The sequence below is a fragment of the Hyla sarda genome, chromosome 10, assembly GCF_029499605.1.
Source record: "Hyla sarda isolate aHylSar1 chromosome 10, aHylSar1.hap1, whole genome shotgun sequence".
Taxonomy (NCBI): domain Eukaryota; kingdom Metazoa; phylum Chordata; class Amphibia; order Anura; family Hylidae; genus Hyla; species Hyla sarda.
Genome location: NC_079198.1, coordinates 40,828,151 through 40,852,179, shown reverse-complemented (window position 1 = coordinate 40,852,179; position 24,029 = coordinate 40,828,151). Strand labels below are relative to the sequence as shown.

Sequence of the window (24,029 nt, the reverse complement as noted above, 5' to 3'; positions counted from 1 at the left end):
TGCTGCTGCTGATCGACGCCGCGCAGGTTAGTTCCGCCGCCGCCGCCGTCGTCGCTCCTGGGGCCCCGATCCCAACATTAACGACGGGGATCGGGGTCCCCAGCTCCCGGGGTGCACGTCCCGCACCCGCTCATGTCCTCCGGAAGAGGAGCGGGTGCGGGAGTGACACCCGCAGCAGGCGCCCTGATTGGTCGGCCGGGAATCCGGCCGACGAATCAGGGTGATCGTGAGGCGACACCAGTGCCACCTCACCCCTGCTGGCTCTGGCTGATCGGGGCCATCTCTGACGGCCCCGATCAGCCAGTAATTCCGGGTCACCGGGTCACTGGAGACCCAATTGACCCGGAATAGCCGCAGATCGCTGGACTGAATTGTCAAGCGATCTGCGGCCATCGCCGACATGGGGGGGCATAATGACCCCCCTGGGCGATATGCCGCGATGCCTGCTGAACGATTTCAGCAGGCATCGGGCACCGGCTCCCCTCCGGCTAGCTAGCTACTCCTACGTCCTCGGTCCTTAAGGACTCGGAAACGGGGGCGCAGGAGTATGTCCATTGTCCTTAAGGGGTTAAAGGGGTTATTCAGGAATAGAAAAACAGAGCTAATTTCTTTCAAAAACAGCTCCACATCTGTCCCCAGGTTGTGTGTAGTATTACAACTTGTCTTCATTCATTTCACTAGAACTGAGCTGCAGAACCACACCCAACCTGGACACAGATGGGGATTTTTTTTTTTTTTTTTTTGTTTGTTTGTTAAGAAATTGGCTCTGTTTTTCTATTTTTGGATAACCCCTTTAGGTATAACTGCAGCACTACTGCAAGGAAATTGAAGTAATATGCAATTCCCATTGAAATGGTCTAGTCATGTATTGCTTGGATGTACTGGGTCCCCTCGCCCTCCAGTGAAAGGGAAACCGAATGCTGAAGAAAGATTCCTGCTCTGTGGTCTCAGCATTCTCTAATTAGACATTAAAATTTCAATATGTATTATGTTAGCTGAATAATTACAGCTTATTTTCTTTGTTTAAAAAGAATTTTGAGTCATTAATTTTTGAAAGATGAAAATCTATTTGGGCATTAATTATCGAAATATACAGAATGTAAATATTAAAACATGTAAACACCTTATATTACAGTATGGTATAATGAAACAATTTGTTTCTACAATGTAGAAACTATACTACAAAACACACAAAACAAAGTATTTCATGTGTGCTTTAAAAATAAATAAATAAAAAACACTACATACCAATTTTTGCTGGTTTTATTCAATGCAGTTTGTGACATCTGGGAAATACTGGGCATAATTAAGTACTAATAATTTTATTCTGAAAAGTTTTTTTTCTGAAAATGACAGCAATCTTAATAGTTTTAACAGAATTATGTTTTCATAGACATCAATTAAGTACAGTGATAGCAGAGAGACACTGGTACAGCTGCATTATGTCATGCAGCAACAATAACATAATTGTGCCCGATTAAGTGGTCTGTCAAATGTCATCTCAAGTACATATGTCTGATGACTACACCAGTAACACTAAATTTGCTTCTACATTGATTGTAAGCCCAACATCTCTCCCTGCCCCTTCCGCCTACAACCATTTCATATCTGGTTTTCTGTGTTTCCCCTTTCCTCCCTTTTATGGGCTACGTTATGGCTTATCCTAACCACCTAACTCATTAAAGGGGTACTTCACTGGAAAATATTTTTTTTTTAATCAACTGGTGCCAGAAAGTTAAACAGATTTGTAAATTGCTTCTATTTAAAAACCTTAACCCTTCCAGTACTTATCAGCTGCTGTATAATACAGAGGAAGTTGTTTTCTTTTTGAATTTATTTTCTGTCTGACCACAGTGCTCTCTGCTGACACATCTGTCCATTGTAGGAACTGTCCAGAGCAGGACCAAATCCCCATAGAAAACCTATCCTGCTCTGGACAGTTCCTGGCATGGACAGAGATGTCAGCAGAGAGCACTGTGGTCAGACAGAAAATAAATTAAAAATGAAAATAACTTCCTGTGGAAGATACAGCAGCTTCCAAAAGTACTGGAAGGATTAAGATTGTTAAATAGAAATAATTAACAAATCTGTTTAACTTTGTGGTACCAGTTGATTTAAAAAATAGCTTTTCACCGGACTACCCCTCTAAGAGTAATATATGATAAACATAATAATGGCGAAAGGAGTTATTCAGAAACTGATTGTTTTGTTCATTGTAGATCAGAGTTGAACTGGCCATCGGGCACACTGGCATATGCCCGATAAGCTGGGCCATCCACCTGCCATGACACCTAACTTGAAAAAATAAATAAAAAAAACATCTTTGCATCTCTATGCAGCCTATGTGCTGGAGTGAGCCTCACTCCTGGCCAGCCCCTGGCCCCAAGTCCTATCAGCTGGGGTAAATCAGGGGTGAAAGCAGATATGCATGTATGCCCTCAGCAGCTGCTGCTGCTGCTCTTAAAGTGTCAGTGGCTGCTGGGAGCAGGCCTGCTGCATGCACGTCTACTACTGCCCCTGAAGAGAGCGCCATCTAGATCCTCCCTTGTTGCCTGCCTGTCTTCAGACCTCCACACCTGTGCATTATGCCACAAGGCCCACAAGATACCAATGTGAGAAAAGCCACAATAAGGAGACTCTGGGCAAGGAAGTATAAAGGGGACTGGAGCAGGAGGTAGCATAGGAGGCAGGAGGATTTAGGAGTATGGGGCATCTGAAGGAGGAGGAGACACAGTGGTCTGGGGGGGCAGAGGTATCTGAAGAAGGAGAAGGCAGGAGGGTTTGTTAGGGACAGAGGAGTTTGGGGGGGTCAAGGGCATCTGGAGGAAGGGAAAAGAAGGATTTGGGGGGGACAGAGGCATCTGGAGAAGGAGGGGACAAATGGAATTGGGGGACAGAGGCATCTGGAGGAGGAGGGAAAAGGGGTTTTGGGGGTACAGAGAGGCTTGAGGGAGTCAGAGGTAACTGGGGGAGGGTACAAATAGATTTGGGGGGGAAGCACAGGGGTTTAAGGGGGTTTCAGTCCCAAGGCCTGAGTGTGGAATCAGATCCTTATGTATTATAATTGTTATTTTGTATCATGTCTAGTACAAAATTCGAACATAAAAAGAGGATACCACTTACACAACAGAACACGAGGTCCCGATATGTATCTACCCAATAGACCAGATATATGAGGAATGCAACAACAAAATTGAAGAACTTGTGAAACGCGAGATGTTCTGGATTTTCCAACTGTGCATGTTGACCCCTAGAGGACTGAATGAGGCCACCGAGCACAAAAGACTCTCTCCACAAAAAGCACAATCATCTATATGAACATATTTTTTAATACACTCTTTTTGAATATACTCCATTTTATTCCATTTAATTTCCTCCTCCTTCAATATATTCCATTTTACTCTCCCTCGTTCGCTTTAATATTTTTACATGATCACGTATGTGGTCCTTGTGTATTTATGCATTTAGATTTTTTATATTTATATTCATATTTCAGATTTATGTTAATATCTATGTGTATTCTTTTTATGTACCACACACACCATCATACTATCCTCTTCTGTGTCCAATCACTTTTATACCATATTTTTATCATCCCTTCTTCTGCCCATTTGTACCTGCCCATTTGTACCTTACAAAGTGGGCCCAGCCACTACAGAGCCACATATCGGGCCGTTCAAAATGTACGGCACTAAGAACCGAACAAGGAGGACCAATCAACATCCAACTTGCTAGCCAATCATCTTCCACCTATGCATTTTGCACAAAATAATTATCCCGATACCGCCATATAAATTATACAACGTACCAGCCATCATAGAAGAACCTATCGCCACTCTGCCGTACAGAACATACGGCATAGCAACTAACGTACAATATATGGCATAGTGAATATCACTGAAGAACCAATCGCCATAATGCCGTACAGAATATACAACATAGCGACTACCGCAGGAGAGCCAATCACCATCCAGCCCTGTACTCTACGTTTATAAACGCCAACCAATCCGCTGTCTCCTGCCACATGAATGAAGAAATACTATCTCCTCCACCGATCTAGTCTAAATATACGGAACAACCAATCAGCGCCCACCCCAAGGACCAAAGATCTTCCACCCACATACCAGACACAAAAAATCTCAATCAACCTGTGGTCCCTGCCATACAAACACACGAAAATGAATCCCCCCACATTTCCCAAACCAGACCAATGTACCAAGCACACGCGGGTTTATAAATAATGCAAAAAAGAACACTCCACACAAGATTTTCAATCTTTTTTTTTATGTATCGCTTTGCTTCTTTTTTTTACTGCTTAAATGTATTATCTGTCATCCATGCCGGCATACCCCTTCCGGCCTCAAAATTACATCATCATGATGTCTGCCTTTTCTCGCATTTTAAAGAAAATTGTTGCATGTATAAATACAATGAAGCTGTACCCATATATATGACCTCGCAAAACGCGTAATCTTTTAAGTCAAATAAAGAAAAGAATATCAAAATACCACACGTCTCCTACCAGTTTACTGTCTTTTGGGACACGGGAGAACTACCGCATGGCGCCTGGAGCTGCATCCACGTTTCCACATGCTGGATAGGATAGACAGGAGTGGGACTGATGGTGTTGATAAGAGATGACGGTGTGGATGGATGGTTAAATGAGCTCAGTGGCTTTGTAAAGCCCGTGTGGCTGAAGTGTGACAAGTTTGAATATCCAATACAACTCCCTTCTTGTCAGGGTTTGGGTTCTGTTGGAGATGTGATTGGGAACATGATTGAGGGGACAAATGGTGATTGGATGGAGATTATTCGAATGTTTTTCTGCACAATGTCTACAATGTCTGGAGAGACAATGTAGGAGGAATTTCAGTTTTATGTTGTTTCTATGTTGTTTCTATATTGTTCAATCTGAAGTGCAGTTCTTGAGTGGTCCTGCCAACATACTGTTTGCCACAGATGCATGAGATGACACAGATGACAAAGCTGTATTTGCATGTGAGATGATGTTTGATGGGGAATTTTTTTTTACCTGTGGTGGGGTTGATGAAGTGCTCTTTTTTGTGTGATATGGCATGACAGCATAAGCACCTTTTTGTGCCACATCTGTGCCTTTGATGGCAGTGGATGTTACTGAGATTTTTTGGAGTTTCTTGTTGTGGCATCTTAATCTGCTTGGAGCTACCATGCTTCTCAGGGTAGGGACTCTGCGGTAAGAAATTATTATTATTATTATTTTTTTTGGAAGTGTGGTTCTCAGAATGGGATCAGTCAGTAATATATGCCAGTGTTTATCCAGTATGGTGTGAATGCGGTTGTGGGCTGTATTGTATGTATTAATGAAATTGTGGCTCTTTTTCTCGTCTTTCTTGGTGTCTTCTGTCAGTTTTTTTGTTGATTTTGGGTTTTACGCAATCTTCTTGAATTAAATTCTTAGTCTTATTGTGTGCTCCTTTGTGCAATGGTTCTCAGTATCCTTTTTTTTTTTTTTAAAGCGATTGTATAGAATTTTTGCTTGGTTGTAGAAGTTATTTTGTTCGGTTCAGTTTTTTCTGATTCTTTTTTACTGGCTGTATGGTATGTTTTTCCTCCATTTTTTGTGGTGACCGCTGTTAAAGGGTAGATAGTTGTTGGAATCAACCTGTTTGAAGTGTGTGACGGTTTTTATTTTCACGTCTTTATGTTGGATTTCTCGATCCAAGAATTAATTTTTTTCTGATGAGGGATTAGAGGTGAGGCTGATTCCCTAGCTGTTGTTGTTGATATTATGAATAAGCTCGACGATGAGTTCCGGGGGTCTATCCCATAGTAGGAACAAGTCATCTATGTATCTGCAGTACACAATAGCGTGTTTTTTGAAAATATTTTGAGAGGTGATATACTGTTCTTCAAATAGCCCCATGGCCAAATTTGCATATGACGGGGACGCCCGCATGCTCATGGCGGTGCCCCGCATCATATGTGATGCTGTCATATTGGAAGAAATTGTTTGTGAGTGTCAATTCCAGACAATACATCAGAAATTGCTGGGGTCTTTTTCTAGTCTGGATCTTACTCAGTTTTGGCCGATATCATGTCGAAAGGTTACATCCATGGTGATGAAAATGTAGTTATCTTGCCATTCAATGAGTTTCAGGAGTGTAATGAGGTCGTCCGAGCTCTTGAGATAACTGGGGAGTGCTGGAGTATAGTCCTGGAGGATGAGATCCAGATATTGAGACAGTTGTGAAGTGTGACTATTAATACCGGATATTATTGGTCTTCCTGGGGGGGGTTGTATTCTTGTGAATTTTGGACAGATGGTAGTAGTATGAGGTGGATGGATTGTTGACCTGTAAGAATTTTCTTTCATTTTTGGTTATGATGTTTTGTTCCAATTCTTCGTCTAGTAGCAGTAGGATTTTATTCTGGAGTGCCGGAAAAGGATTTTCTGTTATTCTTCTGTATTATCGGTATTGTCAAGGATTTTGAGGGCTTCTTGGTGGCAGTCGGTGTAGACTTGGACAACGATTCCTCCACCTTTGTCTGCTGGACGTATCACAATGTGTTCATTATTCTTTAGTTCCTTTAGAGCATGTCGTTCCGTTATAGTGAAATAGCCTTCTTTTTTGTTGGAAGGTGCTGTGTTTTTATGGAGGTTTTTCTAGTTCCTCTGCCACGATGTCATATGATGTTTTTATATGATGTCCTTGACTGTGGATGGGGTAGAATTGCGATTTTTTTTTCACGGGGGGGGGGGGGGGGCGAGAGAGTGGGGGTGCTTTCCCTCTGGCATGGTAGGATCTGATCTGTTGTGGAGGCTGTCCTTGTTGGGTAATGAGAAGTCTTTCTGAAGGGTTCATTTTCTGGTGAACTGATATAAGTCCAGAAACAGGGTGAAATCATCAGGGTCATTCTTAGGGCAGAATGATAATCCCTTTTTGAGCAGACTCATCTCGTATTGTGAAATGATAGGTTAAAGATTCTCACAGTGGTCTCTTCGTTATTTATATCTTGTTCTTTCTTTGATTCTTTGGAATAGTTTGCTCTTTTGCTCTCCCTTCCTCCTCTTTTTCCTCTTTTTGGTTTTTCTTTTTCTGGGTGTCAGTGGGAGGAAGAAATGCTCCATTTTCTTCCTGATGTGTGGGTTTGGGCCCGCTCCTAAAAAAGATTCCTCTTTTGGGGGTTCAGTGTTGGTGTGGTTGATGGGTTTACAGGGATGTAGTAAGGGGACATAGTTGAGCCCAATATCTTTGGAGTTGTCAATAGTTATGACATGCAGATCTATTGTTGCTGGTGGAAACCGGAGAAAAATGGACTAGGGGGTCCGATTCGTCATGTATTATGGTTTTTTCATAAGGGGTTGGTTCGTCATGAAGGGTGAATAATGACATATGGGAGAGATTATTTTGGCTATGACTGGGGTGGATGCAGTGGTTGGGTTATTTGCCTATGTGTTTCTTCAGTTGAGCAATGGTGAGCATGATGTCTTGGATCTTTGCATGTCTAGGGGTTTCTGACATATCGGAGGGGAGAGTTGGGGATGATTGGGGTGGAGGGCTGGTGGTGAGTGAAGGACCACATTTTACAGGTGTGCTGGTAGATGTGGTAATTCCAGTTGCGGATGGTACAGGTGTGGGGGCACTGATGTGTTTGCATGAGGCAGTATGTTTCTTGGGGGTGCTAGTGTATGTAGGTGGTTTGGGAGATGCTCATTTGCTGGAGGTGTAAGAGTGGATGAGTGGCTTGGGTGTGAAGGATTTACAGTAAGTCTTGGTTTTGAAGGATGGTGGTTTGTGGTTTTGGTTTGAGGGAGAGGTGATGGTGGGTGCTGGGGGGATGTGGGTTTGTTGGACTGGATGTTCATGGTGGGTGTTGGTGGATTTCTTATTCCAAGTTCTATAAGTGCTATCTGATCATTCATTAAGATCACATTTTGGTTTGTAATTATTTTTTTAGGAATAATCTCCTGTTGCATCCTATTGATTCTACCAGACAATGCTCTATCTAGTCTGGTATATTCAGGGTGGGTAGTAAAATCATTCAATTCAGTGATAACCACTTGTATGTCATGGGTATATTGTTCGCACAAGGCGATTCTGGATTTCCGACTATATAAGGTAAAAGCTGGGGGCATTCTGGGTTACAAACCTGTTTCAAAATCTGGACACAAACTAGTGACATGCTGGAAACAGCTGGAGCGATCTCTTTGTACCAACTAAACAAAAGATCTCCCACAAGGACTGCTGTAAAACAATAATCATATGTAAGGACTTTCTTGCTTTTATCACAATTTGTTTTCCTGAATTGCCTTGTTGTCTTGAAACATTTGCCATTTGTTTCTGTATTTTTGTACATAGTATTGTGAAACCCCTTTGTTTTTTATTTAGATTAAATGCTTAAAATGCAACATAAAAGATATGGGGATAAGTGTCTGATCGAGAGGGGTCTGACCACTGGGACCACCCGTGATCTCCTGCCTGGCACCCGGCTCTCACTGAGCAATCTCCACTCCATGCACGGACTACTGTTGACCACCACACAGTGGTGGCTGACATGCCCCCTCCATGTAACTCTATGGGAGAGCCAGAGATACAGCACTTGTGTATCTCTGGCTCTCCCATAGAGATACATGGAGTGGCGTGTCGGCCACTGCTCTGTGCAGTGTTGGACAGTAATCCTTGCATGAAGCGGAGGTCGCTCTGTGCATGAGGAAAGCTGGGGTGCTAGTCAGGAGATCACGGAAGGTCCCAGCAGGGGGTCCCAGCGGTTGGACCCCCAAAATCAGACACTTTTCCTCTATCCTGTGGATAGGGAATAAGAACGTATGTACTGAAGTTCCCCGTTTAATTAATCAGCTTTGGTCTTTAATCCCTAAATATGAGCTCACTTTTCTGAAAGAAGCTCGGGTATACGGGTTATGAGAATTTGCTGCACAAATAGTAGGCAAACAAGGGGGATGTTGGCGCAAAAACAAAAGGGTTTATTAAAAACAAACCAGCAGGAACATAGTTCAGCAGAAGGCTTTACATTAGCCGTTAAACTCAGAAGAAACAAAAACGTGACTCCAGCTTAAAGTCCAAACATGACCATGTAGTGGTGGTTAGTCCTGGTGCAGAGATGCCGGTCTCTCTCTGTCCTGATTCCCAGCTATGTGTGCTCCAGCTTGTAGTAATGTGGAAGAAATTGTTTTTGATTTAGATTAGGATGAGGATCTGCTGACAAAGTGCAGAGGAAGAAGTAGCTGGAAAAAGTGCTGGCATTTGGACCAGATAAAGAAGAAAGGGAAAGGAACAATAACAGAGAAGACGTCACTCAGGGTCATTGATATTATTGTGTATTCTGCCTGATTGTCCCATCACAGCTGTAGTCACTTGTATGTTCTGCTGTGATAATGCGCAAAATTGTACCCCAATCTGTTTCTCTCCATCTGTTACACAACTACAACTCATCATGTATGAGGATCTACAGGCCTGAAACAAAGTTGTAGCTTTGCAACAGCCATTGAGCCATTTGAACTGAGTTTATTGGTGGGGGTCCCAGAAGTCAGACCACCATCCCAAAAAAAAGAATGGTGTGCATGGTACAAAAATGCCCGGCCCTATTTTTGGTCCCAGTCTGGGCCTGTGTAGATATACTCAATTTGGTTCTCAGCTGATACCTCTAGTATATTATTGATTTTGTATTCTTCCATATGTTCTATTTGCCCTAAAAAATGTTGTCAGATCTTTAATGCTGAGTAAGAAATAACATGATAACATTTTCTTACCAGTGCTGACCTGACAGGAATGTTGGACGAATTCTCTATCTGCAGATGATCCCAATGTTAAAAGTTCTGACACTGGGTCAAAGACAAGGTTGCAGTACTTTACCTGTCACAAATGGAAAAACTAATTTATTTCAGGTTTAATGACCAAAAGAGAAAGACATCCAAACCATGTGTTTTTTTTTTTTCCCCAGAAAACAGAATTATCATTTTGACACAATTACACTGCAAACCTTGGGAGAGGGGGGTTGTTAAAACACATTTTATGGGGCAGTTTTAATTCCTTTTTGAGCCAAAGCCAGAAGTGTTTCCAGCAGGAATGAGAAGTCGAATTAATTCCTCAATATTTCCAATTTCATTTAATTCCAATTCTGGTTCAAATATTTAATTGAAAAAACCTGTCACAGAAACTGACACAAAAATATGTGTGTGACTCCCCCTCAATGACATTATGTTTACATCATTTTGTTTAGAAAAGAACTGAGGATATTAAGGTGGGGGGGGGGGGGTAGGGTCTTGGAGCACTGTTTCCATGATGCCCCTTTTACATAGGCTTACAGATGCACAATAACCAGAACCTATGCAGTCCTGGTCACGCAAATGATCGCTGGCACTTTAATTTCATAATTGGTGGCTGCACCTCTCTCATTTACACAGTGCAGCTGATAATCATGATTTTTTAATGGCTGCACAAAGATGAGCTCGGTTGATCAATGATTGTTTTCTTGTGCAATCGGCTGATTGCTGACCCTTTTTAATGGTCCAATTATCATGTTCCTATGAACCCCTATTTAGTCGATAATCAGCCTGTGTAAAAAGGTCTTCACTTCTGATCATTGCAGAACAGACTGATAACCTCTTTTATTGTGAAAAACTATCTCCATTTTGGTGCTATAGAACAATTTATTTTTGATTATGGAGTCTTTACACGCCTTAAAATATACAGAATCACATGCACATCCAGCTCTTAAAGTATACAATGTTCACTTATTGTCCACGTTATTTGAGACACACATCTAGTAGCAATTTGGACCTTCCCTGTCATTTGTAACCACAGCAATTTGTTGTGGCATAAGTTTCACTAGCTGATGAAATCATTCTGCATATATGCTAACAAGATAACTTCTCACAGCTGATATGAATTAGAGGTACCAACATGCTCTGAACATCCGATTTTATCATGTCCTACAGATGCTCTATAACAGTGTTTCCCAAGCGCAGTCCTCAAGTACCCCTGTTGAGTCTATAATATTCTGATATAGGGATCGCTATATCTATACTCATATGTCTTTGCTAAATGCTATATACTATTGCTAAAATATTGCAGAAGAACTTTGTTTTCCTAAATTCAAAACATTTCAGCTTGCTCTTTGCCTGTAATTAAGATGAGAACCTTGGATGGAGCCTGAAGATCCAAGAAGTTAGGAGTTGAAGTCTAAACATTGGGCTTTGTGGAAGGATGGAAAAATCTCAAGATAAAGGAGATGCAACATAAGTGATAAGTGACGTATGCTACACCATGCTCAAATGACCAATCAGCATATAAAACGATGATTTGATGCGATAGTTTTACCCTCCCTTTTTTGTCAATTGTAGAAACTAATGTAATTTTTCTAATGAAGGGCAGAGCTTCTTGGGAGTCAGTGCTGAGAAGGGGATTCATACCAACGTTGTCTGGTGTGAATTTGCTTATGTTGACACTCAGCAAAATAGCACAGCGGTAGTCACTCACAGTTTAAGGCCTCACTTTAAGGCATCCTTGACACCCCCAATAGGTCAAGTTTTCAGGATTTCCTTAGTCTTTCACAGTTGATATATTTTTTGGTCAGTGCATCGTGCATCACCACAATATATCACCTGTGGAAGACGAAGCGCATTGGCGTGAAACGTGCGTTGGGGTAGGTGCAGGTAACTACATGGCTCTGTTGTGGTAATATACACTTGTCCTTTTCTCTGACTGTTGTTGCACTTGTACTCAGTTTATTTAGCTATACTGCATTGTCTGTATTCCTTCATTGAGTCCCCTGTTTATGCAACGTTTGTCAGTGTTCTTTACATTCAATACCCTTTACTTTGAGCCTGTATGTTCCTGCCTTCTCTTCCAGCTGTGTACATTGTGCTTTTTATTTGCTATGATGAATATTTTATATGATAAATAAAGTTTTGCAATGTTTCATACATTCTTGTTGCTGACGCTTTTGCTGTTGGTGTTAGATTTTCCCAGTGGGTAGCTTCGGCAACACACTCTTCATTACATTACCTTATAGGTGACACACTAAGGAAATTATAAAAACATGATCTGTTGGGGGTACTTGAAATCATGCTGGGGAAACTCTGCTCTATAAGATTAAGACCTGAGGAATGTGAAGGCCAGGGAAACAAGGACATTAATTAATGACTAAACAACTTGCGTGGCATGTATTATCCTGCTGAAAGTGTCCTTCTGCCATAGAGCAAATAGCTGTTATAAAGGAATTTACTTTGTTTGCCTTACTGACCAAATGTCCATACATAAATATCAGAGGACGATATGCTTAGAAAACATCGTCCATACCATTATTAGACCTCTACCAGCCTGAACTTTGACACCTGACAAGAAGAGTTTATTGATTAATACTGCTTGTGCGAAATTATAACCCTCCCATTAGCACTGTGAAATAGAAATCTGGATTCATATGACCAGACATTAGACCAGACCAGACTTCACAGCTTTCCTCTGTAGAGCAGTGAAAAGAATGGAGACAGTGGGGTTTATTTACTAAAAGGAAACCGCACCAATCGGAGAATTAGAGACAATCATTGCATACGTACACTGGTATCTCTCTTCTAACATGCAAGGTTAATTTTTATACATCTGTGGTCACGATATGCGATCACTAGGTTAAACAAATTGTGCCTACTCTGAGTGTACTATATTTTGTTTTTTGTTTTTTGTTACAATTGTTTTAAATGAAAATAGTTTTTCACGGGCAAGTTCAGTATAAAACCCATCATTTCCCCTGCTATCCAATCAGTGGACCTGATGTAGAGGGGTTTCCGCCCCTCGAAACGCGTTGTCCGAGTTTATCTTATGCTGAATAAATCTCTGTTATTTTATTAGTCCGTGTATTATGGTTAATATTATTTGGTCATTCTGGAAAGCACCTGAGGACATAATTTTCCAGCTGTGTTCACAGCGCCTTTGGCTTCTATTCCCTGACCGTCGGAAGGACGGGCTTTGATGCCAGCTGCACTCCAGACCTACTAAGCCATCCTGGTTTGGCTATATGCGCAGAATGGTGTTGTGCCCACAGTACAACACACTCAGGTGACCATACCCCGTTACAGCACAATATCTACCTTCCTAAAGGAAATAAAAGCACATGGTTGAGCTTTTTTTTTCAGTTTTTTGTTTTTTAAACGCATCCATTAATTATCGTATAAGGGATATGAGTATATATTAGTACTCAGTTACTGTATCCTTTGCTGTCTATTATTTTTGTTTTTGAAAAATTCTAATAAAAATGTCACGTACGGGTAGGGAAGGAGTGCTCGCTAAGCTCACCCGCGCCCCTGTCCCTGCCTACTTGTCCGCCTATCCTAAATGATAGGCCGGCAACTTATCGACAATCCCTTCCTAAATAAGTGAGGGGAGTCAAATGTCAACACAATAAAATACAATCCTGTCAGTTGTCAGGAGCAACAGGGAAACAAGCAACTAACAAAGACAAACTAAACATACACACATAAAGTCAATGTCAGTCAAACCAAGTCAAGCCAGGAGTGGGAAGAGGTGCCGAATCGCTATAACCAAAGAGAAGTCAGATAAGAAGCCAAAAGTCAAGTTGCCGGGTATACAAGGGAATAAGGAAATGCTAGCTACTCAGGTAATGACCAGTTTCACAGGCATCTTCCCAGTGACTGATGCCTGGTAATATAGGGAGATGCACATGTGGTCAATCAGTAGCTAGCCACTCAGACAGCAGGGCGTAACCCGGCAACCTTGCAACAACACCTTGTCAGCACCTGTTAACCCTGCTGGTGCTGACAAAAAATGATCTAAATCAAATTCATATTTAAAGAGGTATTCCAAGCAAAACCTTTTTTTAATATATATCAACTGGCTCCGGAAAGTTAAACAGATTTGTAAATTACTTCTTTTAAAAAATCTTAATCCTTCCAACAGTTATTTGCTTCTGAAGTTTTCTGTCTAACTGCTCAATGATCATGTCACGTCCCGGGAGCTGTGCATGATGGGAGAATATCCCCATAGGAACTGCACAGCTCCCGGGACATGAGTCATCAGAGAGAAGTTAGAAAACAACAACTCAACTTCAGAAGCTAATAACTATTGGAAGGATTAAGATTTTTTTAATAGAAGTAATTTACAAATCTGTTTAACTTTCCGGAGCCAGTTGATATATAAAAAAAAGTTTTGGCCTGAAATACCCCTTTAAGCAAAAGTGTTACCAAAAAAATAAAAAACCTACAGACAGCTCCGTAGATGGAAAAATTTGAAAGTTATAGGTGGTTAAAGTAGGCCAATTTTAACCTCTTAACAACAATGTATTGTATTGTATTGCTAGCTCCCAGTGTATGAAGCGACATTAGGAGCTAGCTCCCAGTGTATGAAGCGACCTTAGGAGCTAACTCCCAGTGAATGAAGCTCCCAGTATATGAAGCGTGCTTCATACCCGGTGGGTCCCGGTTGCTATCAGCAACTAGGACTCACAGCTAATGCCAGACAATGCTGATCGGGCTGATGTCCAGCATTAACCTTTTAGACGCTACAATCAAAGTTGATCGCAGATCTAAAACAGGAAAGATAGATCCAGATAGAACATCTGAAAGACATGGCACTTACAAAGCTGTCGTCTCCAAGTTTTATTGTTTTTGCACTGAAACAAACATCAGATCAGTCAGGCTGACACACTGTGGGAGAGAGGGGCATGTGCAGGGGAAAGGCAACATCTGTTTCGCGTCAGATGACGCTTCCTCCGGCCTAAGGCTATACTCACACTTCGCAATGTCCGCACAATCTCCGTGCAGACACTCCAGAGACTGCAGGTGCCGGCAATAGAAACCTGATGCTGGGACCGCACAGGAATACACCATCTCATAAATAGCATAGTATTCAATGCGGACAGTCTCATTCTTTCTGCGGACACGGAATTCGGAATTTCCATGCCAGAAACATCTGGCACGGAAATTCCGCCATGTGCACAGTGCAGCAGAATCCCATTGAATTCTATGGGACTTTGCTGCTCCAGAATCTCCATGCAGAATTTCAATGCAGAATGCTGCACGGAAATTCCTAGGTATGAACAAAGCCAAACTCATACCACTCAAACTGGAGGAGAATGCTGATCGGAGGTCCGTACTAAAGATTAGGAGTGGAATAATGGGTGAAGAGATATGGCAGGTGAGGCAGGTCCGCAGTGAAGTGAGAGAATTAACTAATCCAGTCAGCAACTGCGTCCTTGAGTCAGCGAGGCATGAATAATTTGACAGCAAATATTGAAGGAAAAAACTTTGTCCTTATGCAGTAGGTGACATTATGCAAATGTGGCAATAACCAAATAATGTAGCTGGATGGGTTGTTGGGTGTCATCAATTGTGACATCGGTGATGGGTGTGATGTCGGTGATGATGGGGCACTTGTGCCAGTGTTCCTATGGAGTATTTGATAGGAAAATGGTGTGAGTTGTTGGACTGATATTACTGGATCGGCAATTAATTTTATTTTCTAACTTTCAATATTTTTACTATTTTTTTTGTTTATTTTTTATGCTCTATATTTTCCTATTATAAGTTATATTTTTTTAAAACAGGTGTATCTGAGTGTGACACGAGGGCCCTGTGTCTCATCAGATATACCCATTTTTTTTATAATCAATAAATTATTATTTCTTATTATATACATAAGCATTATTTATCCTCATATCCAATTAATATTTTTATAGCTTTTCACAGGTGTCCACATTGCAAAGGTGTTTGCAATACACATATATGGAATATACATGTAGCACTTATTTAGAAGGTTTTTCCCACCTAATCCTTGTGGGGGAGGAAACTTTTGTCCTCATATCCTGTCCTTAAATGCTGACCCCATATCCTTTCCTCATATCCCGAACCCAAATCCCCTCTTCATGTTGCGACCTCATATTGTCACGATGCCGGCTGGCAGGAGGTGGATCCTCTGTGCCAGAGAGGGATTGGCGTGGACCGTGCTAGTGGACCGGTTCTAAGTCACTACTGGTTTTCACCAGAGCCCGCCGCAAAGCGGGATGGTCTTGCTGCGGCGGTAGTGACCAGGTCGTATCCACTAGCAACGGCTCAACCTCTCTGACTGCTGAAGATAGGCGCGGTACAAGGGAGTAGACAGAAGCAAGGTCGGACGTAGCAGAAGGTCGGGGGCAGGCGGCAAGGTTCGTAGTCAGGGTGGATAGCAGAAGTTCTGGTACACAGGCTTTGGACACACTAAACGCTTTCACTGGCACAAGGCAACAAGATCCGGCAAGGGAGTGCAAGGGAGGAGATCAGATATAGCCAGGGAGCAGGTGGAAGCCAATTAAGCTAATTGGGCCAGGCACCAATCATTGGTGCACTGGCCCTTTAAGTCTGAGGGAGCTGGCGCGCGCGCGCCCTAGAGAGCGGAGCCGCGCGCGCCAGCACATGACAGCAGGGGACGGGAACGGGTAAGTGACCTGGGATGCGACTCGCGAGCGGGCGCGTCCCGCTGTGCGAATCGCATCCCCGACGGCCATGACAGTGCAGCGCTCCCGGTCAGCGGGACCGACCGGGGCGCTGCGGAGAGAGAGACGCCGTACGCGCTCCGGGGAGGAGCGGGGACCCGGAGCGCTAGGCGTAACAGTACCCCCCCCCCCCCCTTAGGTCTCCCCTTCTCTTTGTCCGGTAACTGCCTCCCCTGGGATGAGGACACCGGAAAAGGATGGAGGGATTCCTCAACGGCAGGCAGAACAGCAGGAGTGGGAATGGGGAGGGAGGGCAGAGGGCGAGGCCTGGCACGGGGCAGTGTGACACCAGGACGAGGGCCATGAGGAGGCACCGAGGCTTGCCTGACTGGACTGGGAGGGGGGGAGAGGCACTTCTTAAGGCAGGCAGAGTCCATAACGACCTTAGGGAGACCGGATACAGGAGGAACCACAGGGTCACGGCAGGGAGTACTGGGAACCGGTTTAAGGCAGTCCTTGAAGCAAGAGGTACCCCAGCTCTTGATCTCCCCTGTGGACCAATCCAGGGTTGGGGAATGGTGTTGAAGCCAGGGTAGTCCAAGGAGAATTTCGGAAGTGCAATTGGAGAGGACCAAAAACTCAATTTTTTCGTGATGAGTTCCGATGCACATTATGAGGGGCTTCGTGCGGTAACGCACGGTGCAATCCAACCTGGCTCCGTTGACCGCGGAAATGTGGAGTGGCTTGACGAGACGGGTCACCGGGATGCGGAATTTATTCACCAAGGACTCCCGAATAAAATTCCCAGAGGCACCAGAGTCCAGGCAGGCCACGGCTGAGAGGGAAGGGTTGGCTGAAGGGGAAATCCGCACGGGCACCGTGAGACGTGGAGAAGCCGGCTTAGAATCAAGAGACGCCACACCCACAAGAGCTGGGTGCGAGCGTGCGTTTCCCAGACGTGGAGGACGGATAGGGCAATCCACCAAAAAATGTTCGGTACTGGCACAGTACAGACAAAGATTCTCTTCCTTACGGCGATTCCTCTCTTCCAGGGTCAGGCGAGACCGATCCACTTGCATGGCCTCCTCGGCAGGAGGCCTAGGCGCAGATTGCAATGGAGACTGTGGGAGAGGTGTCCAGAGATCTAAGTCTTTTTCCTGGCGGAGCTCTTGATGCCTCTCAGAAAAACGCATGTCAATGCGAGTGGCTAGATGAATGAGTTCATGCAGGTTAGCAGGAGTTTCTCGTGCGGCCAGAACATCTTTAATGTTGCTGGATAGGCCTTTTTTAAAGGTCGCGCAGAGGGCCTCATTATTCCAGGCTAGTTCAGAAGCAAGAGTACGGAATTGTATGGCATACTCGCCAACGGAAGAATTACCCTGGACCAGGTTCAGCAGGGCAGTCTCAGCAGAAGAGGCTCGGGCAGGTTCCTCAAAGACACTTCGAATTTCCGAGAAGAAGGAGTGTACAGAGGCAGTGACGGGGTCATCGCGGTCCCAGAGCGGTGTGGCCCATGACAGGGCTTTTCCAGACAGAAGGCTGACTACGAAAGCCACCTTAGACCTTTCAGTAGGAAACTGGTCCGACATCATCTCCAAGTGCAGGGAACATTGCGAAAGAAAGCCACGGCAAAACTTAGAGTTCCCATCAAATTTGTCCGGCAGGGACAAGCGGAGGCTGGGAGTGGCCACTCGCTGCGGAAGAGGTGCAGGAGATGGCGGAGGAGAAGGTTGTTGCTGCTGTAGCTGAGACTGAAATTGCTGTAGCTGAGACTGAAGCTGCTGTAGCTGCGACTGAAGTTGCTGAGTCATGGTGGTCAAGTACGACAGCTGGTGCTCTTGTTGGGCGATCTGTCGAGCTTGCTGGGCGACCAGCGTAGTGAGGTCAGAGGCAACTGGCAGGGGAACCTCAGCGGGATCCATGGCCGGATCTACTGTCACGATGCCGGCTGGCAGGAGGTGGATCCTCTGTGCCAGAGAGGGATTGGCGTGGACCGTGCTAGTGGACCGGTTCTAAGTCACTACTGGTTTTCACCAGAGCCCGCCGCAAAGCGGGATGGTCTTGCTGCGGCGGTAGTGACCAGGTCGTATCCACTAGCAACGGCTCAACCTCTCTGACTGCTGAAGATAGGCGCGGTACAAGGGAGTAGACAGAAGCAAGGTCGGACGTAGCAGAAGGTCGGGGGCAGGCGGCAAGGTTCGTAGTCAGGGTGGATAGCAGAAGTTCTGGTACACAGGCTTTGGACACACTAAACGCTTTCACTGGCACAAGGCAACAAGATCCGGCAAGGGAGTGCAAGGGAGGAGATCAGATATAGCCAGGGAGCAGGTGGAAGCCAATTAAGCTAATTGGGCCAGGCACCAATCATTGGTGCACTGGCCCTTTAAGTCTCAGGGAGCTGGCGCGCGCGCGCCCTAGAGAGCGGAGCCGCGCGCGCCAGCACATGACAGCAGGGGACGGGAACGGGTAAGTGACCTGGGATGCGACTCGCGAGCGGGCGCGTCCCGCTGTGCGAATCGCATCCCCGACGGCCATGACAGTGCAGCGCTCCCGGTCAGCGGGAACGACCGGGGCGCTGCGGAGAGAGAGACGCCGTACGCGCTCCGGGGAGGAGCGGGGACCCGGAGCGCTAGGCGTAACACATATCCTTTCCTCATATTTTGTCCTCATATCTCGACTTTGTATCCCGTCCTCATATCCCATCCTCATATCCCGTCCTCATATCCCGACCTCATATCCCATCCCCATATCCTGTCCCAATATCACGTCCCCATATCCTGTCCCCATATCACGTCCCCATTTCCCATCAACATATCCCGACTTCATATCCCGTCCATATATCCCATCCCCATATCACGTCCTCATATCCTGTTCCCATATCCCACCCCCCATATCTCGCCCCCATATCCTACCCCGGTATCCCGACCTCATATCCCGACCCTATATCCCGACCCCATATCCCGTTCCTATATCCCGTCCTCATATCTAATCCTCATATCCCGTTCTCAGGTGGAGATGAGTTGTGGTGAAGATATTGTAAGCTGAAAATAAAAGGGGTGTGGGTATGTCTTTGCGAGAAGGGGCATGGAATTCAGTGAGGGTGTGGCTTGCCAGCCAGACTTACACATTCACAAGGAGATGCAGAGCGGAGCTTGTGGAGTAAGGCTCCAGAAGTCCTATATACTTGCATGGTACATGAAACAAAAAAAACATTCTTCACATAAAGGGGTAGGTTTGGGTTAATTTAACTATTATATATTTTTAGTGGACATATAAGTAACATCTCCTTGTTCATGATAATTAGAGATTATCTGGTGTCTGGTATTGTGCCAAGGGACTGGCGCAAGGCGAATGTGGTACCAATCTTCAAGAAGGGCTCTAGGTTTTCGCCAGGCAATTATAGACCGGTAAGTTTAATGTGCATTGTGGGTAAATTGTTTGAAGGACTTATAAGGGATTACATACAGGAATACATAGAGGATAATTGTATTATAAGTGATAGCCAGCATGGGTTTACTAAGGAAAATGAAGATGTGAGTAGAAGCCTTGACAGTGGAATGGCTGTGGATATAGTGTTTCTGGATTTTGCTAAAGCGTTTGATACTGTCCCTCATAGACGTCTGACATGTAAGTTAAGGTCTTTGGGTTTGGAAATTTTAGTTTGTAACTGGATTGAACACTGGCTCATGGATTGTACCCAGAGAGTGGGGGTCAATGATTCGTACTCTGATTGGTCCCCGGTAATTAGTGGTGTGCCCCAAGGTTCTGTACTGGGCCTGCTGTTGTTTAATTTATTTATCAGTGATATAGAGGATGGTATTAACAGCTCTGTTTCTATCTTTGCAGATGACACCAAGTTTTGTAGCACGGTACAGTCTATAGAGGATATGTATAGGTGACAAGATGACTTGGATAGACTAAGTGTCTGGGCATCCATTTGGCAAATGAGGTTCAATGTGGATAAATGTGAAGTTATGCATCTGGGTACTAATAACATGCATGCATTGTATGTCTTAGGGGGATTAAACTGGCAGAGTCACTGGTAGAGAGGGATCTGGGTGTACTTGTAGATCACAGACTTCAGAATAGCATAAACAAAAACCCTGACTCTTGCAAATGGTAGTGGGTAAGGGTTAAATTACCTATCCTATGTTTGTTGTTGACATATAAGTAACATGTGTACCAAGTTTCATGTTAATATCTTCAGCGGTTTGGAAGTGATGCTGGAACATATACACACATACATACATACACACACACATTGGAGGACATTTATTAATGTTGGTTTAAGGTAGTAAAGATTTTACCCGTTTGTTTGGTGTATTGTTTGAACAGTTGCTCAAATTTTACCGAAAGGTGCACAGAACTTGATAAATTTTGCTCAATTATAGAAACCAGTGATCTGCAGAGATTGTTTTAAGCTTTGTGTTCTGGCATCTGACACTTTTGTATGTGTTCTATCAGGTGGTGTAGGTTTGCGCAAAAAAAAAAGTAGGCTTTGTGCAAAAAAAACAAAAAAACACTTTTAAATTTAATTTGCACAAATAATGAATACAGCTCCACTGCAAAAAGTGGGGTACTGTGCAGCAAATAGTAGACAACTTTGAATGATGTTCTACCGAAAATTGCGAAAAAAATGAAATTTCGCAAAATTTGCAGGGACATTTAGACCATTGAAGTGGTGTAAAGCCAATGATAAATGTCCCCCACATGAGTGTAATATATATATATATATATATATATATATTTATAGATAGATAGTAAACATGGAATAACCACATTATGCAAAAACAACTGTGGTGGCCCAGTACGGGAGTTGTTACCTCATACCCTTGCTGCCCTGTAAGGCAGCCTCCCTACTGTAATTGTATAATATCCCCTATGTTATGTATATAAGAATGTTGTATCTTTAACCCCTTTACTCAATAGCCTGTTTTGATCTCAAAGGGGTACTCCGGTGGAAAACTTTTTTTTTTTTAAATCAACTAGTGCCAGAAAGTTAAACAGTTAAACAGAAAGTTAAACAGAACTGTCCAGAGCAGCATATGTTTTCTATAGGGATTTTCTCCTGGTCAGTTCTTAAAAATGGACAGAGGTGTCAGATGAGAGCACTGTGGTCATGATTTTGGCAGAGAGCTCTGTGTTCCAAAAAGAAAATAATTTCCTCTGTAATATTCAGCAGCTAATAAGTACTGGAAGGATTAAGATTTTTTTATAGAAGTAATTTACAAATCTGTTTAACTTTCTGGCACCAGTTGATTAAAAAAAAAAGTTTTCCACCGGAGTACCCCTTTAACTCCTTGGGGACGGAGTCCATTATAACCCTAAGGTACTGGAGCATTTTTTGCAAATCTGACCACTGTCACTTTAAGCATTAATAACTCTGGGATGCTTTTACTTTTCATTCTGATTCCGAGATTGTTTTTTCGTGACATATTCTACTTTATGTTAGTGGTAAATTTTTGTCGATACTTGCATCATTTCTTGGTGAAAAATTCCAAAATTTTATGTAAAAATTGAAAATTTTGCATTTTTCAAACTTTGAAGCTCTCTGCTTGTAAGGAAAACAGACATTCCAAATTATATATTGATTCATAAATACAATATGTCTACTTTATATTTTCATCATAAAGTAGACATGTTTTTACTTTTGGAAAATATCAGAGGGCTTCAAAGTTCAGCAGCAAAATCGGAATTTTTGAGGGACCAGTTCAGTTTTGAAGTGGATTTAAAGGGCCTTCATATTAGAAATACCCCATAAATGACCCCATTATAAAAACTTCACCCCTCAAAGTATTCAAAATGACATTCAGTAAGTGTGTTAACCCTTTAGGTGTTTCACAGGAATAGCAGCAAAGTGAAGGAGAAAATTCAAAATCTTAATTTTTTACATCTTCATTTTTTACATTTTTACAAGGGGTAATAGGAGAAAAAGCCCCCATATGGAGGAAATACCTCATATGTGTATGTAAAGTGTTTGGCGGGCGCAGTAGAGGGCTCAGAAGGGAAGGAGCAACAATGGGATTTTGGAGAGTGAATTTTTCTGAACTGGTTTTTGAAAAAAAAGACCCACATGGCATTCTATTTTGGAAACTTCACCTCTCAAGGAACATAACAAGGGGTCCAGTGAGCCTTAACACCCCACAGGTGTTTGACGACTTTTCGTTAAAGTTTGATGTGTAAATGAAAAAACTAAATTTTCACTAAAGTGCAGTTTTTTTCCCAAATGTACCATTTCTACAAAGGGTAATGGGAGAAAATGCAAGAAAACAAGCGTTTGGGGGGCTCACACTGTGCTAAGATGTACCGATGTTTCTGTGTTACACGTAACCCTAAGTGCCAGAAAGGGTATAAAGAATATAGTGGTATACAGACCTCTAGGTATATATTAAATAAAATTGTATTAGATGAATATTAGAGATGTGAGGTAGGTGTGTATGTGCAAATAGACTACCAGTAGATGATATGAGTAAAAATTAGTTTATTAATGTAAAATATAGTAGTCCTAGCAGGGCCCTTGCTATGGATCTACTAAATATATTAACAACGAATTTGTGCAAAAACTGTTAAAAATAATATTACGTTGTGCAAAGAATGGTATAGGAAATTGTGGACAGTTATAACGTTTTGTAATCCATAGAAATGCTTTGTAATCCACAGAGATACTTTTACAAATGTCGGGTATACTTCAAGTATATTGGTAGTGTTGCAGTCCACTGAAGTTGAGCAAAGTAGAGCAAATAAAATATCAAATATATGCCGGAGCTTCTGCACCACTCACCGCTCCGCTGTGTGCAGGAAACCTGGGATGGAAGCCCCTATTTCGCTGGGCTCCGTATCGCAGACTGGCTCGGCTTGGTGGCCGCTGCCTGCTCAGTGTGGATGTCTGCGTGGCAAGTCCAAGGATTTCCCAATTCTGATGGCAACAAGGATGCTGTGCGTGGCTGGTGAGTGGATGCAGGTGCAGATTAGCAATGCTGAAGACGTCATCCTCGTGTTGGAGAGCGCACGTATGCACAGCGGTCCCGAAAGCAAGGGATTCTAGCTGTTGCAAGTGGTAGGATGGTGTTAGGCTTCCAATGGTGATCTGAATGCTGGTGGTGGATAAGCTAGACGCGTTTTGGGAGTGACCCCTTTTTATAAAAAACGAATTTATAAAAAAGTTATTAAAAATGTATAAAAATTAATAAAAAAAATTATAAAAAAATTATAAAAAAATTATTTTAAAGCATTTTAAAAAATTTATAAAAAATGTATAAACAATTTTTTGAAAATATTTATAAAATATATACATTTTTTATAATTTTTTTCTGAAATTTTTTATACATTTTTTATAATTTTTTTTATACATTTTTTTATTTTTTTATAATTTTTTTCAAAAAATAGTTTATACATTTTTTATAAATTTTGTAACTTTTTAATAATTTTTTTATAATTTTTTTCTAACATTTTTTTATAAATTGTTTATACATTTTTTATTATTTTTTATAACATTTTTTTCTACATTTTTTATAATTATTTTTTATACATTGTTTAGAATTTTTTTTATACATTTTTATAAATGTTTTTATTTTTTGATAAATTTTTTATAACTTTTTTATACAATTTAA

At 42.7% G+C, this 24,029-nt stretch overlaps 1 protein-coding gene across 5 annotated transcripts in view; it reads right to left on the bottom strand.

Annotated features, from left to right (window-relative positions):
* Positions 1–24,029, bottom strand: part of MFRP (membrane frizzled-related protein) — a 121,212-nt gene that overhangs the window by 82,966 nt on the left and 14,217 nt on the right. For 3 of the 5 annotated variants that reach the window (XM_056542369.1, XM_056542368.1, XM_056542370.1), the window contains exon 3: positions 9,749–9,851. In XM_056542369.1, the coding sequence (XP_056398344.1) occupies positions 9,749–9,851 (103 nt within the window). Of the gene's footprint in view, positions 1–9,748; positions 9,852–14,742; positions 15,019–24,029 lie in introns of those variants that run through there. The other 2 variants (XM_056542367.1, XM_056542371.1) reach the window with 1 other exon arrangement.